This window comes from Dendrobates tinctorius, unplaced genomic scaffold (genome assembly GCF_039654945.1).
Source record: "Dendrobates tinctorius isolate UK_male_01 unplaced genomic scaffold, ASM3965494v1 ptg000028l, whole genome shotgun sequence".
In the NCBI taxonomy this organism is placed as follows: Eukaryota; Metazoa; Chordata; class Amphibia; order Anura; family Dendrobatidae; genus Dendrobates; species Dendrobates tinctorius.
This window is the reverse complement of record NW_027361696.1, coordinates 14,378,538-14,400,809: the sequence shown is the minus strand read 5'-3', so window position 1 is coordinate 14,400,809 and position 22,272 is coordinate 14,378,538. Positions and strand designations below refer to the sequence as shown.

General features: G+C 47.1%; 1 protein-coding gene across 3 annotated transcripts in view; it reads left to right on the top strand.

Moving 5' to 3' along the window:
• Positions 1 to 22,272, top strand: part of ANO7 (anoctamin 7) — an 87,642-nt gene that overhangs the window by 56,675 nt on the left and 8,695 nt on the right. For all 3 annotated transcript variants that reach the window (XM_073570239.1, XM_073570238.1, XM_073570240.1), the window contains 3 exons: positions 15,383 to 15,494; positions 15,774 to 15,828; positions 16,070 to 16,167. In XM_073570239.1, the coding sequence (XP_073426340.1) occupies positions 15,383 to 15,494; positions 15,774 to 15,828; positions 16,070 to 16,167 (265 nt within the window). The remainder of the gene's footprint in view (positions 1 to 15,382; positions 15,495 to 15,773; positions 15,829 to 16,069; positions 16,168 to 22,272) is intronic.

Genomic DNA, 22,272 nt, shown 5'->3' with positions numbered 1-22,272 from the left:
CACCTGCAGAACCACTCCTTTATTGAGGGTGTCTTGATAATTGCCAATAATTTCCATCTGTTGTCTATTCCATTTGCACAACAGCACGTGAAATTGATTGTCAATCAGTGTTGCTTCCTGGACAGTTTGATTTCACAGAGGTTTGATTTACTTGGGAGTTATATTCTGTTGTTTAAGTGTTCCCTTTATTTTTTTGAGCAGTGTATTTACTGCTGCTTGTCCCATATGTTTTGAGAATTCTTGCAGCTACTTGCTTGTCTCCTTAACCCACACATATGATGGTCAAAATAATCTATATGCAGTATATACTGTAAAGCTGAGTGTATGTGTGTGTGTATGTATCAAGCCACTCCACATAGCCTTGCCCACTCCGCAAAGCCACACTCACTTCACACGCAAAGCCCCGTCCACACGGCCCACGTTGTTAGCGCACACGGGGAGACACAGTCACCTCGAAAGCCACCCTCCAAAACTCACCGGCTGCGACGTCACAGCCGCTGCCTTCAGAGTATCAATGCGCATCAGGCACAGGCCACATCGAGCTCCGTCATATCTAGAATGGAGTTGCTCCTGTGAGGCATGACATCACGGGAAAGGGAGGAGCCTCATGGATTATACCACTGTGCTTATAACAGGAAGTTGCTGTGCAAGTGTGAGGGGAAGAGAGGAGTGAGGGGAAAATGAGAGCAGTGAGGAGAAAATAGTGTAGTGAGGGGGAAAATGAGAGAGAAGTGAGGAGTGAGGGGGAAAAATGAGAGAGGAGTGATGGGCAAAATGAGAGGAGTGAGGTGCTGCTGCAGTATGAGGCTGTGCATAGCGAAGAGTGAGGCACTGCAGGTGGAGGCTGTGTATAAGGCCACATTTACATGTTCAGTATTTGGTCAGTATTTTAGCTCAGTATTTATAAGCCAAAACCACGAGTGGGAGAAAAATACAGAAGTGGTGACGTGTTTCTAATATACTTTTCCTCTGATTGTTTTACGCCAAGTTTTAGCTGAATATATGACTTGAAATGTTTTTGTGTGCAATATAATCATAATTTGTTATAACTAACCACAGTTAGTTACTATGCCCGGGCAACACCGGTCTCTTCATCTCTCTCTCTCTCTATATATCTATCTATCTACTGTATCTATCTATCTATCTATAATAATAAATGCGCTAAGCAGCTTCAGTCCGGTTGTAACGCAGCTTCTGTCCGGTTGTAACTTGGTGACGTCACATCGAGACAGAAGCTGCCATTGGCGGTAGCACTGTGCCTCTTCTGCCCCCCGCACACTCCCCGACACCATATACCTTCCTAACACACACCTTCCTCACCATGCCAGCCGTCACCACACACCTCTTGCCATGTTAACCCTCAACACACACTCCTCCTCAACACACACTCCTCTCACCTTTCACCATCTCCACTCACGTCCCCCCCCTCTTTCACTCCACATACGACCCTTTCTCTCACTCCGTCTCTCATACTCACGCCGTCATCGCCGCTGCTCCACGATCGCCGTCGGCATCGGCACGATCCCCGACATCTTCTTCCGGCTGCGCCATCTTGGATCCAGACGTTGCCCACGCCGGCGACATGTTCTTGCGGCGACACCATCTTGGATTGGCGAAATACCGCGATACTCAAGATGGCGTCGGCAAAATCGCGAGATTTCGCCTACGCCATCTTGAGGATCGTGGGATTTCACTGATCCAAGATTGCGTCGCCGCAAGAACATGTTGCCGGCGTGGACGACGTCGGCATCCAAGATGGCGTTGGCGAAATCTCTCGAGTTTTCGCCGACGCCATCTTGGATCTCGCGGAATTTCGTCATTTACCTCACGCCGACTTGCTGTGCGGACGTATTGCATTGCTCTTCTGCCTGTTCATTGCCGGTGTCTAATTACAGTGCCAATTTGCCTCTACCACTTCATAACTACTGCTGGGCAATTACAGGGCCAATTTGCCTCTACCATTTCATAACTACTGCTGGGCAATTACAGGGCCAATTTTGCCTCGACTAGGAGGACACCAGTTTCTTCAAACGTTAAGCATAACTACAGGAGGACCCCAGTTTAAGTCTTCTGCATAATTACACCAGTTAATAAGTAATTTATCTCACACCGTTTATATGCCCTGTGTTGCAGTACCCCACTTCTATAAGAAGACTATAAGTACTATAAGTATCTGTTTATACTACAATACTCCAGGACGCCTTCTTCACTGCCAGATAACTGCCAAGTAGACTCCTTTTACCTGCCAACATGAGTCATACCAAAAAGTATGCCAATGCCAGTGAAAGGAAAGCAGCTTTAGCACTACGTCAAATACAACGCCGTGCTCTTAGAAACTTAGTCAGAGGGGAGATGTGTATCATCAAAATTCTTTCTTTTGGTGATATGAACCCGGATGTCAAGGTCCAGCATCATATTTGCTGCTGAGATATGTTATTTCCTCTTTTAACAGGGCTGGGTTTTTGTGAACAGCTAAAGAGATAGGCGGGATGGCTGTTCACCACATCTCCTTCTCAAGGTGTGCTGCTCACAGTGCCGCACAACACATGGTCAACGCTACATCACTATCCTTAATCTAGTATATATATATATATACATATACAGTACATACCAAAAGTTTGGACACACCTTCTCATTCAAAGAGTTTTCTTTATTTTCATGACTATGAAAATTGTAGATTCACCCTGAAGGCATCAAAACTATGAATTAACACATGTGGAATTGTATAATTAACAAAAAAGTGTGAAACAACTGAAAATATGTTGTATGTTCTAGGTTCTTCAAAGTAGCCACCTTTTGCTTTGATTTCTGCTTTGCACACTCTTGGCATTCTCTTGATGAGCTTCCAGAGGTAGTCACCGGAAATGGTTTTCACTTCACAGGTGTGCCCTGTCAGGTTTAATAAGTGGGATTTATCGGTCGTCCATGACAGCACCACCTGAGAGAGGGGATCCGCCCTTCAGGAACAGGAAACCTACAGATACAAAAGGGCGGCACCTCTCCCACGCATCAGTTGGTTTCCTGTTCCTAGAGGACGGGACTTCCTTCAGATCGTCCATCATGGAGTCGCCGAGGGATTCCCAGGCCAGCTGACCGACCCAGGTAGCGAGGGGGTCTCCTACCTCGGTCAAGCTCGGGTCCCTGGAAGCGCCACGGTGGGGCCGGGCAGGTCTCCACGACGGTGGTGAGAGCAGGTGGGAGCCAGGGGTCCGGTGGACAGCCGCCTCCATATTGCCGCACCAGGAGGTATGTATGACCCGGGCCCCTCCTGGTGCGCTCTCCCCGTGGCCGCTCTCTCTCTTCTGGCCGGGCCGGCGGTGGCGCCCGGTCAGCGGCGCAGGTCGGCGCGCGTGGGGGCTGTGGCCTGGCCTGAGCCGGGGGGCGCCGTGCCTGCTCCTTCTGCGCGTCCCCCGCAGGCCTCAGACGGGCGGCGGAGGGGGCGGGGCCGGGGCCGCCGAAACCGGAAGTCGGGTGCCGGCCGGCTTCCGGCGCGCGGTGGGCGGGGGGGACCGGAGCTTGCGGGGGGAGGGTCGCGGGGGGGTCCCGGGTGGGGGGTGCGCGTGAGATCCCTGCTGACCCGGACAGGGAGGCCTTAAAAGGCAGGAGGTGACGCTGCTGGGGTGCTTCTGAAGGCCAGCAATGGATACGACAGAAGCCCCCTTAGAGCAGCTGGACGAGGTGCAGGAGCACCCACAGAAACAGGCCACAGTGAAACCGCATACGAGTGGCCAGCAGAAGAAACAGAAACGGACGGGCGAACAAAGCCACAGAAGTTCCTCCAGGCTAAAGGACCCTCCTGCCTCCCTCCGTGATCCGGTACCTGCCTCATCTGCATGGGTAAGAGATCTCCGTGAATGTACCCTGATGCAGTGTTCCCTTATGTTTTGTTCGCAGGGGAGGAAAGCTACGGGAAAACAGAAGCACAGGGAATGTGCCCTCTGTAGTTGCCCCTTGCCGGACGACCACCCTAAAAAGTTGTGTCAGCCATGTGTGAGACAAACGGTAGGGGTGGAAGGGGACGTTGGCCCTGGGGTAGATTGACAGGCCCTTACACTCTCCCCCGTCCATACAGGTAGCGGAAGAAACGCCGGACTTCACCACAAGCCTGAGGGACATAATCAGGACAGAGATAAAGGCCCTATCTAAAAAGGATTCCTCTAGGGGAAGAGAATGTAGTTTCTCAGGTTCAGAGTCCTCGACCGCCCTAAGGATCGATGACTCTTCAGATTCCCCGGCCTCCACTTCGTCTTCTTCAGAGGAAGACTCGAGTCGATTCTGCTTCCCCTTAGACCAGATGGATAAGCTAGTTAAAGCAATAACGTCCACCATGGGGGTAGCAGACACAAAACCGGAACTTTCAGCTCAGGACGTGATGTTCGGGGGTCTAGATCCCAGGAAGCGGAAGGCCTTGCCATTAAATGATAAAGTCCAGAGCCTAATAGATAGGGAATGGAAGAGACCTGAAAAAAGAGGCTCCTTACCTCCGGCCTTCAAGAGGAGGTACCCGTTTGACGACCCAGTGGTAAACAGATGGGATAAAGCCCCTAAACTGGACGCGGCAGTAGCCAAAGCCTCCAAAAAATCCTCCATTCCCTTCGACGACATGGCCTCCTTAAAAGACCCGTTAGATAAGAAAGCAGACTCCTTTTTGAAGGGAACTTGGGAGATGTCAGCAGGTGCTCTAAGACCAGCGATAGCTGCCACATGTACGGCCAGATCCATGATGGTCTGGCTAGACCAATTGGATTCCCAACTAAAGGACGGAGTCTCAAGAGCTTCTATCAGGAAAACGCTGCCAATCATCCAAAGTGCGGCAGCTTTTTTGGCGGATGCTTCAGGGGACTCTGCGAGGATGGCAGCCAGAACTGCGAGTTTATCTAACGCAGCTCGAAGGGCCCTTTGGTTAAAATGCTGGCCGGGAGATATCCAGGCCAGATCACGACTCTGCTCCATTCCATGTGAGGGTGAATATCTGTTTGGCCCAGTCTTGGATGAACTCTTAGAGAAAGCCGGGGATGATAAAAAGAAGTTCCCCAGTCTACCGAATCCTTCCTACAGACGTCCCTTTACCAGGAAAGGCTATTTCCGTAGAAGGCCATCCAGAGATCAGGGCAGATGGGAGGACAAAAGAAGGAGAGGTACAGGTTTCATGTTCGGAGGAGGGGGGCGTCAAGAAGGTCCAGCACGTGACAGTAAAAAACCTCCCCAATGACTAGTTGCCCCGGTAGGGGGGAGACTAGCTGCCTTCTACCCAGCCTGGTCCTTGATTTCCAATAGTAAATGGATACTGGGGGTGATAGCTGCGGGTCTACGCCTAGAATTCGCCCGGGTTCCCCAAGATCGATTTAAGGTCACCCCGCTCAGGTCTTCCACACCAGAACAAGCTGCCCTGGAGGCCGAGGTGCATGATCTCTGCCGTAAGAGGGTCCTGACGGTGGTCCCAGAGGGAGAAACGGGGAAAGGGTTTTACTCCCCCCTGTTCCTGGTCCGCAAACCAGACGGGTCCTTCAGAACTATAATAAACCTTAAATCCCTCAACGAATTCCTGGTCATACGCCCGTTTAAGATGGAGACAATTAAATCAACAATAAAATTACTGTTTCAAAACTTTTATGGTGGTCTTAGATTTAAAAGACGCTTACTACCATATTCCCATTCATGCAGCCCATCAGCGGTTTCTCAGAGTGGCGGTTCAGCTAGATGGGTCAGTCCAACATTTTCAATATGCGGCCCTCCCCTTTGGGGTGGCAGTCGCTCCCCGTGTGTTTACCAAAGTTGTAGCGGAAGTTATGGCCCATCTACGTGAATCGGACATTCTTGTGATCCCCTACTTGGATGACTTCCTGATCGTAGGGAAAACAGCAAAACATTGTCTGGAACAACTACAAAGGGCAATGTCTGCCCTAGAGGGGTTAGGATGGCTGCTTAACATTAAAAAGTCTCGGTTACAGCCAGTGAGAGTCCAACAGTTCTTGGGCCTGATCCTAGACTGAGAAACAGGAATGCCGTCTGCCCCCGGAGAAACTTGTTTGCCTACACTATCAGGTCCTGAACGCTTGCAATAACCCTACCATGTCCCTCAGGAAAGCCATGTCCCTTCTGGGTTCCCTCTCGTCCTGTATCCCGGCAGTCCAGTGGGCACAGTTTCATACAAGAAAACTGCAGGGCGAGGTCTTAAGGCATCAAAGAGTCCTTGGGGGTTACTTGGAGGGTCAGCTAACCTTGTCCCGAAACACAAGGGAGTCCCTAGAGTGGTGGCTAGTCAAGGATAATTTATCCAAAGGGGTCCCCTGGGAGTATGACATATCCCGCATAATCACCACGGATGCTAGCCCTTCCGGTTGGGGGGCTCATATGGGTGAGATTCTGGTACAGGGCCTATGGGAGCATCATCAGATAGAAATGTCATCTAATCTGAAAGAGTTGACAGCGGTAGAGCAGGCAGCTAAGGAGCTACTTGTGTATCTACAGGGCCATCATGTGCGAGTGTTCTCCGACAATCAGGTCACCGTGGCTTATATCAACCACCAAGGCGGGACTCGTTCCAAACCCCTGATGAATGTGGCAGAACGGCTATTCCGGCTAGCAGAGCAGCATTTTCAATCTTTAACAGCTCTACATATAAAAGGGAAGGAAAATATCACAGCAGATTTCCTAAGCCGCAATCCACTAAAACAAGGAGAATGGTCCCTAAGCACCTCCATCTTCGACCTGATTGTACAAAGATGGGGACAACCAGAGGTAGACCTCTTCGCTACCAGGGAAAACAGAAAATTAAAACAATTTTGCTCCCTAAATCCCAGAGAGAACCCCCTGGCGGTAGATGCCTTTCTGATAAAGTGGGACTTCGGGCTAGCATACGCCTTCCCTCCCCTATCGCTACTACCCCTGGTGATGAAGAAAATCAGGAGAGACAGAGCAAGAGTGATAGTTATCGCTCCATTTTGGCCCAGGAGGGCTTGGTTTTCTTGCCTCAGGACCATGTCAGTGTCCGACCCTTGGGTCCTTCCGGACATCCCGGATCTCCTATCCCAGGGCCCTGTGTTCCATCCTCAGGTGGCTGGCCTACATCTGACGGCGTGGAGTTTGAACGGACACTACTGAGAGAAAAAGGCTTCTCCCCAGACCTGATTAGCACCCTACTTAAAAGTAGAAAAGTCATCACTACCAAAATCTATGTCAGAATTTGGAAAAAATTCCTGCAGAACTCTGGAGTGGTCGCTGGCGCTTCAACACCTGTAAACCAAATCTTAGAGTTTCTTCAGAAAGGTCTGGATATGGGGCTCTCCACTAGTACCCTTAAAGTACAAGTATCAGCCTTGGGGGCCCTCTTTAGCTGCAACATCGCGGATCAGTAGATTCATTAAGGCAGCAGGTAGATCCAGGCCAATAGCGAAGGATAGATTCATGCCGTGGGACTTGAACCTAGTCCTCACGGCTATGACAGAAGCCCCATTCGAACCTATCTCATCAGCTTCCATAAAGAACCTGTCCCACAAAGTAGCCTTCCTGGTAGCTCTAACCTCAGCTCGTAGGGTAAGCGACATCCAGGCATTATCTAGACGTCCTCCTTATATACAGTTCAAGGACGATAGGGTAATACTCAGACCTGATCTGGCATATTTACCTAAGGTAGTTTCCAGCTTTCATAGGACACAGGAGATAGTCCTTCCATCCTTCCTCCCTAATCCAGCTAATGAGAAGGAAGAGAAGCTTCACACCTTGGATGTTAGAAAATGCCTCATAGAATATCTGGCAGTTACCGATCCCTGGAAAAAAGATAATGCCCTGTTTGTCTCTCATCATGGCCCTAGGAAAGATTGTAGAGCGTCAAAAAGTACACTAGCCAGGTGGGTTAGAGAAGCGATCTCAATAGCATACACCTCAAAAGGCAGGTCGCCACCCCGGAAGCTGAGGGCGCATTCCACCAGAGCCATGGCGACCTCGTGGGCCGAAAGGTCAGAAGTGTCCATTGACCAGATATGTAAGGCGGCTACTTGGTCCTCTCCGAGCACCTTTTATAGTCATTATAGGCTAGACTTGGGTGCTTCCACAGACCTCTCTTTTGTTATAAGGGTACTGCAGGCTGTAGTCCCTCCCTAAATAGTTTTACTCTCTGTAATTCTCTCAGGTGGTGCTGTCATGGACGACCGATAAAGTCTTAGTTACTCACCGGTTAACGGTGTTTTTCGGAGTCCATGACAGCACCCGTATATTCCCTCCCTTTAGTTTAAAAGGTGAACGGATGGACTCTACATGCCTGGTTCCCACCGTGAAGCATGGAGGGGGAGGTGTGATGGTGTGGGGGTGCTTTGCTGGTGACACTGTTGGGGATTTATTCAAAATTGAAGGCATACTGAACCAACATGGCTACCACAGCATCTTGCAGCGGCATGCTATTCCATCCGGTTTGCGTTTAGTTGGACCATCATTTATTTTTAAACAGGGCAATGATCCCAAACACACCTCCAGGCTGTGTAAGGGCTATTTGACCAAGAAGGAGAGTGATGGGGTGCTATGCCAGATGACCTGGCCTCCACAGTCACCAGACCTGAACCCAATCGAGATGGTTTGGGGTGAGCTGGACCGCATAGTGAAGGCAAAAGGGCCAACAAGTGCTAAGCATCTCTGGGAACTCCTTCAAGACTGTTGGAAGATCATTTCCGGTGACTACCTCTTGAAGCTCATCAAGAGAATGCCAAGAGTGTGCAAAGCAGTAATCAAAGCAAAAGGTGGCTACTTTGAAGAACCTAGAATATAAGACATATTTTCAGTTGTTTCACACTTTTTTGTTAATTATATAATTCCACATGTGTTAATTCATAGTTTTGATGCCTTCAGAGTGAATCTACAATTTTCATAGTCATGAAAATAAAGAGAACAGCAAAAGAACAACAAGGTTTACCCATACAGGCCTCCAAACAAATGCACTATCAGGATGCAGTGGACCCATATAATAAAGATGGCAACACAGGTGCAAAAATACCAATCAAGCAACTGCTCCAGCCTACCAATACATGGAGGGGGCGATTGCCTGGTATGTTGATGCACAAAACAACTTGTATGCGGCGCTGTTCACACTATGGCCCGCACAGCATCCAGGCCAGCCTAGTACCAACACCCTTCTATTAGTTCAGGCGGGCTGCCCAGCGCTAAAAAATGCATGCCGTGTGAGCAACAGACACCGCAGTTTACAAGACCAAATGGGTCCAACTGCACCCCGAATAAAAAGTGCAAAAAACACATTTAAAAAAATGTGGAGTATTAGCTGATATTTTGGCCAAAATACGTGAGCCCGTAACCTACGTCAAAGATCTCCATTATTTTATGGGTCCACTGCATCCTGATAGTGCATTTGTTTGGAGGCCTGTATGGGTAAACCTTGTTGTTCTTTTGCTGTTCTCATTATTGGAGGATTTTCAAGTCCTCTTTTTGTATTGTGCTGTATTATTATTTAGTGTTAGGTACCAGTAAGCGTGGAGATCTTTGACGTAGGTTACGGGCTCACGTATTTTGGCCAAAATATCAGCTAATACTCCACATTTTTTTAAATGTGTTTTTTGCACTTTTTATTCGGGGTGCAGTTGGGCCCATTTGGTCTTGTAAACTGCCAAGGATCTAGGCTGGCCTGGATGCTGTGCGGGCCATAGTGTGAACAGCGCCGCATACAAGTTGTTTTGTGCATCAACATACCAGGCAATCGCCCCCTCCATGTATTGGTAGGCTGGAGCAGTTGCTTGATTGGTATTTTTGCACCTTTATTATATGGGTCCACTGCATCCTGATAGTGCATTTGTTTGGAGGCCTGTATGGGTAAACCTTGTTGTTCTTTTGCTGTTCTCATTATTGGAGGATTTTCAAGTCCTCTTTTTGTATTGTGCTGTATTATTAATAGTCATGAAAATAAAGAAAACTCTTTGAATGAGAAGGTGTGTCCAAGCTTTTGATCTGTATATATATATATATACATATATTTTATGATCATATATTACTTGATGGGAGGGTAATATAAAAATTAATGTTGATGGGAGAGTAGTATACAAGTAATGGATGATAGGGTTGTAGTATGGCACTAACAGCCGTAGACTTGTCCACACTGAACACATCAGTTCTGCTTACACTTCCTAAGAAGTCACATCTCCCAAATTGGAAAGTCTGGAAAGAGGCACAATTGCTGGATAACTACAGTAACTGTGGCACTTGTTATTTTACAAAGCCCAATAATGTTTCTTTCATGGTCCCCACACACAGTATGATGCCCCAACAATACATTCCCACACGCACAGTATGATGTCCCCAAAGTACATTCCCACTCACACAGTATGATGACCCCCATAGTACATTCCCTCCACACAATATGATGTCCCTACAGTACATTCTTCCACACAATATGATGTCCCTACAGTACATTCCCCCACAGAGTGATGTCCCCACAGTACATTCCTCCCACACAGTATGATGCCCCCACAGTACTTTCATACACACAGTATGATGTCCCCAAAGTACATTCCTACACATAGTATGTTGTCCCTACAGTACATTCCCCACACACAGTATGATGTCCCCAAAGTACATTCCACCCACACAGTATGATGCCCCCACCGTACATTCCTACAGACACAGTATGATGCCCCCACAGTACATTCCCACACACACAGTATGATGTCCCCAAAGCACATTCCCACACACACAGTATGATGTCCCTACAATGCATTCCCCCCACAAAGTATGATGTCCCCAAAGTACATTCCTCCCACACAGTATGATGTCCCTACAGTACATTCCCCACACACAGTATGATACCTCCACAGTACATTCTCACACACTGTCATGAACGGGACGGGAGGACAAGAGGCGGCTTAGCTTGGTTAGCTTACGCTCCTACGCCGCCAGACCACGACGACGTGGGGCATGCGTCCCAGATGGTAACGGATTGTGGACCCACTGGACCACAGAGGGAGACCTGGACATACCCAGACTAGGGAAGGGTAGCGACTAGGGTCTGTGGCATCTGAGCATGGGGACAAGGTGGCGATATGCAGGACTAGATGACTCCGCACAACTTCAGGTATGAAGAAACATAAAATTTACTTAAGCAAAGTCACAGTACACAAACAAGACATAACAATGCCAGGCTCCCGATTCTGCACATCAAGGAAGGGTACACGTCTCAGGTTAACAGACGATGTCAAGAGGTCATCACGGGTTGATGCAGTCCAGGGTCATCTGGCACGGGCATATCAGGAGAACCTCTCTCTCAGGCCTCAGGCGTAGCACAGGCACAGCAGGAGAACATCAGACACTGACCTCGGACAGACGTCATCACAGGGCGGACCCCAGGGAACCGGCAGGACATTGGGACACAGGCAAGACATGGACAGCACAGGTCCAGAAACATCAGCATGGCAGCTCAGGACATCAACTGGTCAGATCCTGGACTCACAGGGAGAGCCGTCATCAGGAAACAAGGCTGGAGACTCTCCAGGAACACGGAGGAGGAGTCCATCCAGGAACATGGGCGAGACCGACTCTGGAACACAGGCTGGACCACCAGGACCACGGACTGGACACAGGAACGACGTCGGAGACACAGGCAGGACTTCGGAGACACAGGCAGGACATCTGGACTCCGGACAAGAGCCACGGCTCCAGGCAGGAAACATCAGGACACGGACTGCACAGATCCAGGAACACCGGCGTGGCAGCTCAGGTCATCGGCTGTGACACGGACAGCACAGGACCAGGAACACCGGTGTGGCAGCTCAGGTCATCGGCTGAGACACGGACAGCACAGGACCAGGAACACCAGCATGGCAGCTCAGGTCATCGGCTGGTCAGATCCAGGCAGAGCCGTCACCGAGAAACAAGGCTAGAGACTCCCCAGGAACACATAGGAGGAGTCGATCCAGGAACACAGGCAGGACCGACCCTGGAACATAGGCAGGACCACTGACCGGACATCAGGACACAGGCTGGACATCAGGACACAGGCAAGACATTGGCAGGACATAGGGAAGCGGTCGTCAGGTTCCGGACATGAGACACGACCCTCTGGCACCAGTCAGCGGTCGTCAGGCTCCAGGAACCAGACAGTGGACGCCGGACACGATCTCCAGGCAGCGGTCGTCAGGCTACGGACATGGGACCTAGGAAGGAACTCAAGCGGGATGGTGCAAGCACAACTGGATTGGACCGGAGCTGGACGGAGCTAGCTCCGCATAACAAGCTGGGCACAGCGTAGTAGACGCTCAGCATAAACACCGGCTCCATCTTCAAAAGACGAACCCAGGTTTGTTCACAGGACACCAGTTACACGGAACTCACAGTCACTGGGTACATGGTTCCAGACACAGAAGGACTTCAGGAACATAACACAGCAGGAATCAAGACAAAGACTTTGGTACCAACACATAGACAGTACAGGTCCAGTGACAAAAGATATCAGCTTTCCCAGAACTGATCGCAGGCAGAACAGGATCAGAACATAAATCCACACATGGCAAGGTTCAGGAACTTAATGCGAAGCTCTGGCAACGCCCAACAGGAAAGAGGAACTTTATATAAGAGCTGCCCCTCAGCAATAGGCTGGGGACAGCAATTCAAGTGCACACACTAACCCTAATAAAAACAGGAAAGGTGTGGCCGCGCGCACCCTAAGCACAAACAGAACAGCATGGCAAACACAGGAACCGAGCCCTAACGCACCTGGCAGCGGCTGCAAGCCTGGACACATGTGGAAAGTCATGCACCAACTGCAGAGGACCTGGAAACCCGCGGATAGCTTCCACAGCGGCAGCCAGAGACCGTACATACGTAGGGTCATGCAGCGGAGCAAAGACTCCATAATACATGCACGGCTACACAGCAGAGCCAGGAACTGAGCAGCATCCATACAGGTAACAGACAACAGTATCCCAGCTAGTTAGGGGGAAAGGAGCAAAGGGTTAAAGCAGACATGCAGAGTAACGCCTGGAAACAAAGTACAAACCTACCAGCGTTACACACACACAGTATGATGTCCCTAAAGTACATTCCCCAGTACAGTATGATGTCCCTACAGTACATTCTCCCCACACAGTATGATGCCCCCACAGTACATTCCTACACACATAGTATGATGTCTTTACAGTACATTCCCCCCACACAGTATGATGCCCCCACAGTACATTCCTACACACACAGAATGATGCCTCCAAAGTACATTCCCCCACATTCCCCTCACAGTATGATGTCCCCACGGTACATTCGCCCCACACAGTATTATGCCCCCACAGTACATCCCCACACAGTATGATGTCCCTACAGTACCTTCCCCTCGCACGGTATGATGTCCCTACAGTACGTTCCTCCCACACACAGTATGATGTTCCCACAGTGCATTCCTCCCACACAGTATGATGTCCCTACAGTACATTCCCCTCACAGTATGATGTTCCCACAGTACATTCCTCCCACACAGTATGATGTCCCTACAGTACATTCCCCTCACAGTATGATGTCCCCACAGTACATTCTCCCCACACAGTATGATGTTCCCAAAGTACATTCCTCCCACACAGTATGATGTCTCTAAAGGACATTCCCCACACACAGTATGATGTCCCCGTAGTAGATTCCCCCCACACAATATGATGTCCCCGCAGTACATTCCCCCACACACAGTATGATGCCCCACAGTACATTCATCCCACACAGTATGATTTCCCTACAGGACATTCCCACACACACAGTATAATGTCCCCAAGGTATATTACCCCACACAAAGTATGATGCCCCTGCAGTACATTCCTTCCACATACAGTATGATGTCCCCACAGTACATTGCCAAACACAATATGATGCTTCCACAGTACATTGCTACTACATACAGTATGATGCCCCCACAGTACATTACCACACATACCCAGTATGATGCACCCGTCACGGTACATTATTCCCACATACAGTTTGATACACCCACATGTGGTACATCCCCCCCACACACAATATGATGCCCCCACACACACAGTATGATGCCCCCACAGTACATTCCCCCCACATACAGTATGATGCTCCTTTGAGATTGATCTGCTTGCTCCTGAGAATGTCATGTGACCTGTATACTGTGGATGTGAAATGAAGGTCAGACCTGCAGGGGACAGTGTATACTGTGGATTTGCAGCGAGGGACAGCCCTGTAGGGGGCAGTGTATACTGTGGATGTGCAATGAGGGACAGACCTGTAGGGGGCAGTGTATACTGCGGATGTGCAATGAGGGACAGACCTGTAGGGGGCAGTGTATACTGCGGATGTGCAATGAGGGACAGACCTGCAGTGAGGGAACTTGCTTGAGTTTCAGGCATAAAACATAATACAGCAGTGACAGCTGCCGGGAATGTGATTTACCGTGGCTCCTGTTCCTAAATATAGCCGTGCTCTGGGGGACTCGGCCTTCACCCCTGCAGCACTTTGGATGCGTCGCTCTAGAAACTCCAGGAAATTCTTTACATCTATTAAAAGTGTTAAATAAGTTACAAAACCAAATCTGTTTGCAGTTACCACGATAATGGTGACATTTACGACATAAACGTCCATGTCCAGCGCTGATCCCAAAGATAATGATAAGTCTGATAGATGGTTTGTGCGTTTTGTCATTTTGGTATCTCTACTTGCTGTCAGATTTGTGCTGCTGATGTGCTTAGCTCATATACAGTTGTGTCCTGTGATACATTGTAACAAATCCTCAGCTGTGCGGGCTGGACAGGTCTCAGGGATGATTTATTAGATTGGAGTCCAGCCCTTTAATTTTGCAAAATGAGCTGATTATGAAAAATCACACCGAGGACGCACATTCACAATCTGCAACTTTATTATCATATCGAGGAAGCACATTCACAATCTGCAAGTTTATTATCACCCTGAGGTCACACATTCACAATCTGCAACTTTATTATCATATCGAGGATGCACATTCACAATCTGCAAGTTTATTATCACCCTGAGGATGCACATTCACAATCTGCAACTTTATTATCACCGGTCACCCATTCACAATCTGCAACTTTATTATCACCCTGCGGTCAACCATTCACAATCTGCAACTTTGTTATCACACCGAGAACACACATTCAGTCTGCAAGTTTATTAACACAACGACGACGCACATTCGCAATCTGCAACTTTATTATCACACCGAGGATGCACATTCACAGTCTACAACTTTATTAGCACCATCATTATGAGCAAAGACCGGCCCCATGTGGGGGGCATATGTCAGGCCACATAACAGCCCACGACGGACAAACATATGCACCTGCACACAGGAGATCCCCAGATGGGTATACAGGGGCTGCATTGTGGGACATTCTGCGCTTCTGGTTACACATGTGTTATTTCTTCGCAGAGATGCATCGAACGCAGTCCTTACATGAAGATGCCTTCACCTTCAAGGTTTTCATCTTCCAGTTTGTGAATTTCTACTCTTCCCCATTCTATGTGGCTTTTTTCAAGGGCAGGTGAGATGATGAAGGGGGAATATCCCCTGTAGAGGGCGTCCCGGGACGGGAATCAGTGAGTGGTCAGAGCAAACTGTGACCACCTGATATCATACCTGAGTCCTCGCACACAGGAGGATTCTGGGTAATATTTGCTGTTGGATGGAGGCTGGGGATTGCAGCACTGCAATAAAGCATTGCTCTGCAGCCTGGACCCTCATATGTGATGGCCACTCTCAGATTGTATTGCATCGTGTTACACGGAGGAGACGTTATGTCGGATCTGTCTGTGTCTTTCAGATTCGTTGGCTATCCCGGGGAGTACGGCAAACTGATGGGCATGAGGAACGAAGATGTGAGTAGAGCGTGAAGCATAGCTGCCATTTCTCCCTTCCCATATGTAGGCAGTACATTTTCCAGGATATATGGAGCTGACGAGTCTTTCATTAGTGGGGTCTATCTGCTTCATGTCCAGAAACAGCGCTGCTCTTGTCCATGGCTGAGCCCCCCTCACTGTAATGCCAGATTCATGACCATAAGGTTAGACCCGATAGGTGGAGTAGTACTTTAACAATCCTTCTCTTTGTCCTGTGCAGTGCGGTCCTGGCGGATGTCTGATAGAACTTGCTCAGCAGCTCTTCATTATAATGGTGGGGAAGCAGATCGTCAGCAACGTGCAGGAATTCCTCGTCCCGTAAGTTTACTCAGGGATGTCAAGTGTAGGCAGCATCGGGGATCTCCGTACTGCTACTGCGGAGTCTCCGTACTGCTCCAGGGGAGTCTCCGTGCTGCTCCAGGGGTCTCAGTACTGCTTCGGGGAGTCTCCGTGCTGCTCCAGGGGTAGTCTCAGTACTGCTTCAGGGAGTCTCTGTGCTGCTCTGGGGAAGTCTCCGTGCTGCTCAGGGGGAGTCTCCGTACTACTCTGGGGGAGTCTCCGTACTACTCTGGGGGAGTTTCCATGCTGCTCAGGGGGAGTCTCCATGCTGCTCAGGGGGAGTCTCCGTACTACTCTGGGGGAGTCTCCGATCTCCGGGGGAGTCTCCGTTCTGCTCTGGAGGAATCTGCGTGCTGCTCTGGAGAGTCTTTATAACCCTCCGTTTACTGCAATAAACTCCTCTCCTGACTGTCACAAAAGAGACATCTGCTTGAAAAATGGAGGAATCGTGCTACCTCGCATTGTGCGCACTGTTCTGCTCTGTACCGTAAAGGCCCCGTCTCATAGCAAGATCGCTAGCGAGAGCGCTAATGCGTCACCGATTTTGTGACGCAACAACGATCTCGCTACATGTGACACGCAGCAGTGACCGTCCCCCCTGCTGGATATCGCTGATCGTGCAGGAATATCCTGGGCCATTTTTTCGTTGTCAGCTTCCCGCTGGCCAGCATGCATCGCTGTGTTTGATCGCTGGATTGTTGCTGCGTCGCTGAAGAGATCTGCCTGTTTGGCAGCTTACTAGCAATCATTTAGCAACGCACCAGCGATCCCTACCAGGTCGTATCGTTGTCGGGATCGCTGGTGCGTCGCTAAGTGAAACGGGACCCTTATGCATGCTGCAACTTTCCATGCAGATCTTTGGTCTGTAAAAATACCCTTGTGCACAATGGCTTCAATTGGTACGTGTGTTGTTTGCGAGCGCTTAGCCATATACAGAGACCGAGAACACGATTGTCTGAATGAGCCCTAAATCTGAGGAACGTAAAGGGGAAGTCTTATATAGTTATCCGCTTTTTCTAAAGATCAGCTCCCTTGTGACCAGCGGATGTCACTGAGAGAAGCAGAAACACATTTAAATGCAATGGAAATTTAGCACTACATGGAGCCCACTAGAAGTGACGACTGCAGCGACTCCTCCAGAGCAGCGTGCGGTCTCACAACACAGGCAGTATACAGCTATCCCATATTCCTGGAAATCACCCTGATCTGCAGTTATACATTATATACTGCCCCTCCATTATATATATGACAGTATAGAGACGTCCTGTGTCAGTGATACATTATATACTGCCCCTCCATTATATATCTGACAGTATAGTGACGTCCTGTGTCAGTGATACATTATATACTGCCCCTCCATTATATATCTGACAGTATAGTGACGTCCTGTGTCAGTGATATATTATATACTGCCCCTCCATTATATATCTGACAGTATAGTGACGTCTTGTGTCAGTGATACATTATATACTGCGCCCTCCATTATATATCTGACAGTATAGTGACGTCCTGTCAGTGATACATTATATACTGCCCCTCCATTATATATGTGACAGTATAGTGACGTCTTGTGTCAGTGATACATTATATACTGCCCCTCCATTATATATCTGACAGTAAAGAGACACCCTGTGTCAGTGATACATTATATACTGCCCCTCCATTATATATCCAGTATAGTGACGTCTTGTGTCAGTGATACATTATATACTGCGCCCTCCATTATATATCTGACAGTATAGTGATGTCCTGTCAGTGATACATTATATGCTGCCCCTCCATTATATATCTGACAGTATAGTGACGTCCTGTGTCAGTGATACCTAATATACTGCGCCCTCCATTATATATCTGACAGTATAGTGACGTCCAGTGTCAGTGATACATTATATACTGCCCCTCCATTATATATCTGACAGTATAGTGACGTCTTGTGTCAGTGATACATTATATACTGCGCCCTCCATTATATATCTGACAGTATAGTGACGTCCTGTCAGTGATACATTATATACTGCCCCTCTATTATATATCTGACAGTATAGTGACGTCTTGTGTCAGTGATACATTATATACTGCGCCCTCCATTATATATCTGACAGTATAGTGACGTCCTGTGTCAGTGATACATTATATACTGCCCCTCCATTATATATCTGACAGTATAGTGACGTCCTGTGTCAGTGATACATTATATACTGCCCCTCCATTATATATCTGACAGTATAGTGACTTCCTGTGTCAGTGATACATTATATACTGCCCCTCCATTATATATCTGACAGTATAGTGACTTCCTGTGTCAGTGATACATTATATACTGCCCCTCCATTATATATCTGACAGTATAGTGACGTCTTGTGTCAGTGATACATTATATACTGCGCCCTCCATTATATATCTGACAGTATAGTGACGTCCTGTCAGTGATACATTATATACTGCCCCTCCATTATATATGTGACAGTATAGTGACGTCTTGTGTCAGTGATACATTATATACTGCCCCTCCATTATATATCTGACAGTAAAGAGACACCCTGTGTCAGTGATACATTATATACTGCCCCTCCATTATATATCCAGTATAGTGACGTCTTGTGTCAGTGATACATTATATACTGCGCCCTCCATTATATATCTGACAGTATAGTGATGTCCTGTCAGTGATACATTATATGCTGCCCCTCCATTATATATCTGACAGTATAGTGACGTCCTGTGTCAGTGATACCTAATATACTGCGCCCTCCATTATATATCTGACAGTATAGTGACGTCCAGTGTCAGTGATACATTATATACTGCCCCTCCATTATATATCTGACAGTATAGTGACGTCTTGTGTCAGTGATACATTATATACTGCGCCCTCCATTATATATCTGACAGTATAGTGACGTCCTGTCAGTGATACATTATATACTGCCCCTCTATTATATATCTGACAGTATAGTGACGTCTTGTGTCAGTGATACATTATATACTGCGCCCTCCATTATATATCTGACAGTATAGTGACGTCCTGTGTCAGTGATACATTATATACTGCCCCTCCATTATATATCTGACAGTATAGTGACGTCCTGTGTCAGTGATACATTATATACTGCCCCTCCATTATATATCTGACAGTATAGTGACTTCCTGTGTCAGTGATACATTATATACTGCCCCTCCATTATATATCTGACAGTATAGTGACTTCCTGTGTCAGTGATACATTATATACTGCCCCTCCATTATATATCTGACAGTATAGTGACGTCTTGTGTCAGTGATACATTATATACTGCGCCCTCCATTATATATCTGACAGTATAGTGACGTCCTGTGTCAGTGATACCTAATATACTGCCCCTCCATTATATATCTGACAGTATAGTGACGTCTTGTGTCAGTGATACATTATATACTGCGCCCTCCATTATATATCTGACAGTATAGTGACGTCCTGTCAGTGATACATTATATACTGCCCCTCCATTATATATCTGACAGTATAGTGACGTCTTGTGTCAGTGATACATTATATACTGCGCCCTCCATTATATATCTGACAGTATAGTGACGTCCTGTGTCAGTGATACATTATATACTGCCCCTCCATTATATATCTGACAGTATAGTGACGTCCTGTGTCAGTGATATATTATATACTGCCCCTCCATTATATATCTGACAGTATAGTGACGTCTTGTGTCAGTGATACATTATATACTGCGCCCTCCATTATATATCTGACAGTATAGTGACGTCCTGTCAGTGATACATTATATACTGCCCCTCCATTATATATGTGACAGTATAGTGACGTCTTGTGTCAGTGATACATTATATACTGCGCCCTCCATTATATATCTGACAGTATAGTGACGTCCTGTGTCAGTGATACATTATATACTGCGCCCTCCATTATATATCTGACAGTATAGTGACGTCCTGTGTCAGTGATATATTATATACTGCCCCTCCATTATATATCTGACAGTATAGTGACGTCCTGTGTCAGTGATACATTATATACTGCCCCTCCATTATATATCTGACAGTATAGTGACGTCCTGTGTCAGTGATACATTATATACTGCCCCTCCATTATATATCTGACAGTATAGTGACGTCCTGTGTCAGTGATACATTATATACTGCCCCTCCATTATATATCTGACAGTATAGTGACGTCTTGTGTCAGTGATACATTATATACTGCGCCCTCCATTATATATCTGACAGTATAGTGACGTCCTGTGTCAGTGATACATTATATACTGCCCCTCCATTATATATCTGACAGTATAGTGACGTCCTGTGTCAGTGATACATTATATACTGCCCCTCCATTATATATCTGACAGTATAGTGACGTCCTGTGTCAGTGATACATTATATACTGCCCCTCCATTATATATCTGACAGTATAGTGACGTCTTGTGTCAGTGATACATTATATACTGCGCCCTCCATTATATATCTGACAGTATAGTGACGTCCTGTGTCAGTGATACATTATATACTGCCCCTCCATTATATATCTGACAGTATAGTGACGTCCTGTGTCAGTGATATATTATATACTGCCCCTCCATTATATATCTGACAGTATAGTGACGTCCTGTGTCAGTGATATATTATATACTGCCCCTCCATTATATATCTGACAGTATAGTGACGTCCTGTGTCAGTGATACATTATATACTGCCCCTGCATTATATATCTGACAGTATAGTGACGTCCTGTGTCAGTGATACATTATATACTGCCCCTCCATTATATATCTGACAGTATAGTGACGTCCTGTGTCAGTGATACCTAATATACTGCCCCTCCATTATATATCTGACAGTATAGTGACGTCCTGTGTCAGTGATATATTATATACTGCCCCTCCATTATATATCTGACAGTATAGTGACGTCCTGTGTCAGTGATACATTATATACTGCCCCTCCATTATATATCTGACAGTATAGTGACGTCCTGTGTCAGTGATACATTATATACTGCCCCTCCATTATATATCTGACAGTATAGTGACGTCTTGTGTCAGTGATACATTATATACTGCGCCCTCCATTATATATCTGACAGTATAGTGACGTCCTGTGTCAGTGATACATTATATACTGCCCCTCCATTATATATCTGACAGTATAGTGACGTCCTGTGTCAGTGATACATTATATACTGCCCCTCCATTATATATCTGACAGTATAGTGACGTCCTGTGTCAGTGATACATTATATACTGCCCCTCCATTATATATCTGACAGTATAGTGACGTCCTGTGTCAGTGATACCTAATATACTGCCCCTCCATTATATATCTGACAGTATAGTGACGTCCTGTGTCAGTGATACATTATATACTGCCCCTCCATTATATATCTGACAGTATAGTGACGTCCTGTGTTAGTGATACATTATATACTGCGCCCTCCATTATATATCTGACAGTATAGTGACGTCCTGTGTCAGTGATACATTATATACTGCCCCTCCATTATATATCTGACAGTATAGTGACGTCCTGTGTCAGTGATACCTAATATACTGCCCCTCCATTATATATATATGACAGTATAGTGACGTCCTGTGTTAGTGATACATTATATACTGCCCCTCCATTATATATCTGACAGTATAGTGACGTCCTGTGTCAGTGATACATTATATACTGCGCCTTCCATTATATATCTGACAGTATAGTGACGTCCTGTGTCAGTGATACATTATATACTGCCCCTCCATTATATATCTGACAGTATAGTGACGTCCTGTGTCAGTGATACCTAATATACTGCCCCTCCATTATATATATATGACAGTATAGTGACGTCCTGTGTTAGTGATACATTATATACTGCCCCTCCATTATATATCTGACAGTATAGTGACGTCCTGTGTCAGTGATACATTATATACTGCGCCTTCCATTATATATCTGACAGTATAGTGACGTCCTGTGTCAGTGATACATTATATACTGCCCCTCCATTATATATCTGACAGTATAGTGACATCCTGTGTCAGTGATACCTAATATACTGCCCCTCCATTATATATATATGACAGTATAGTG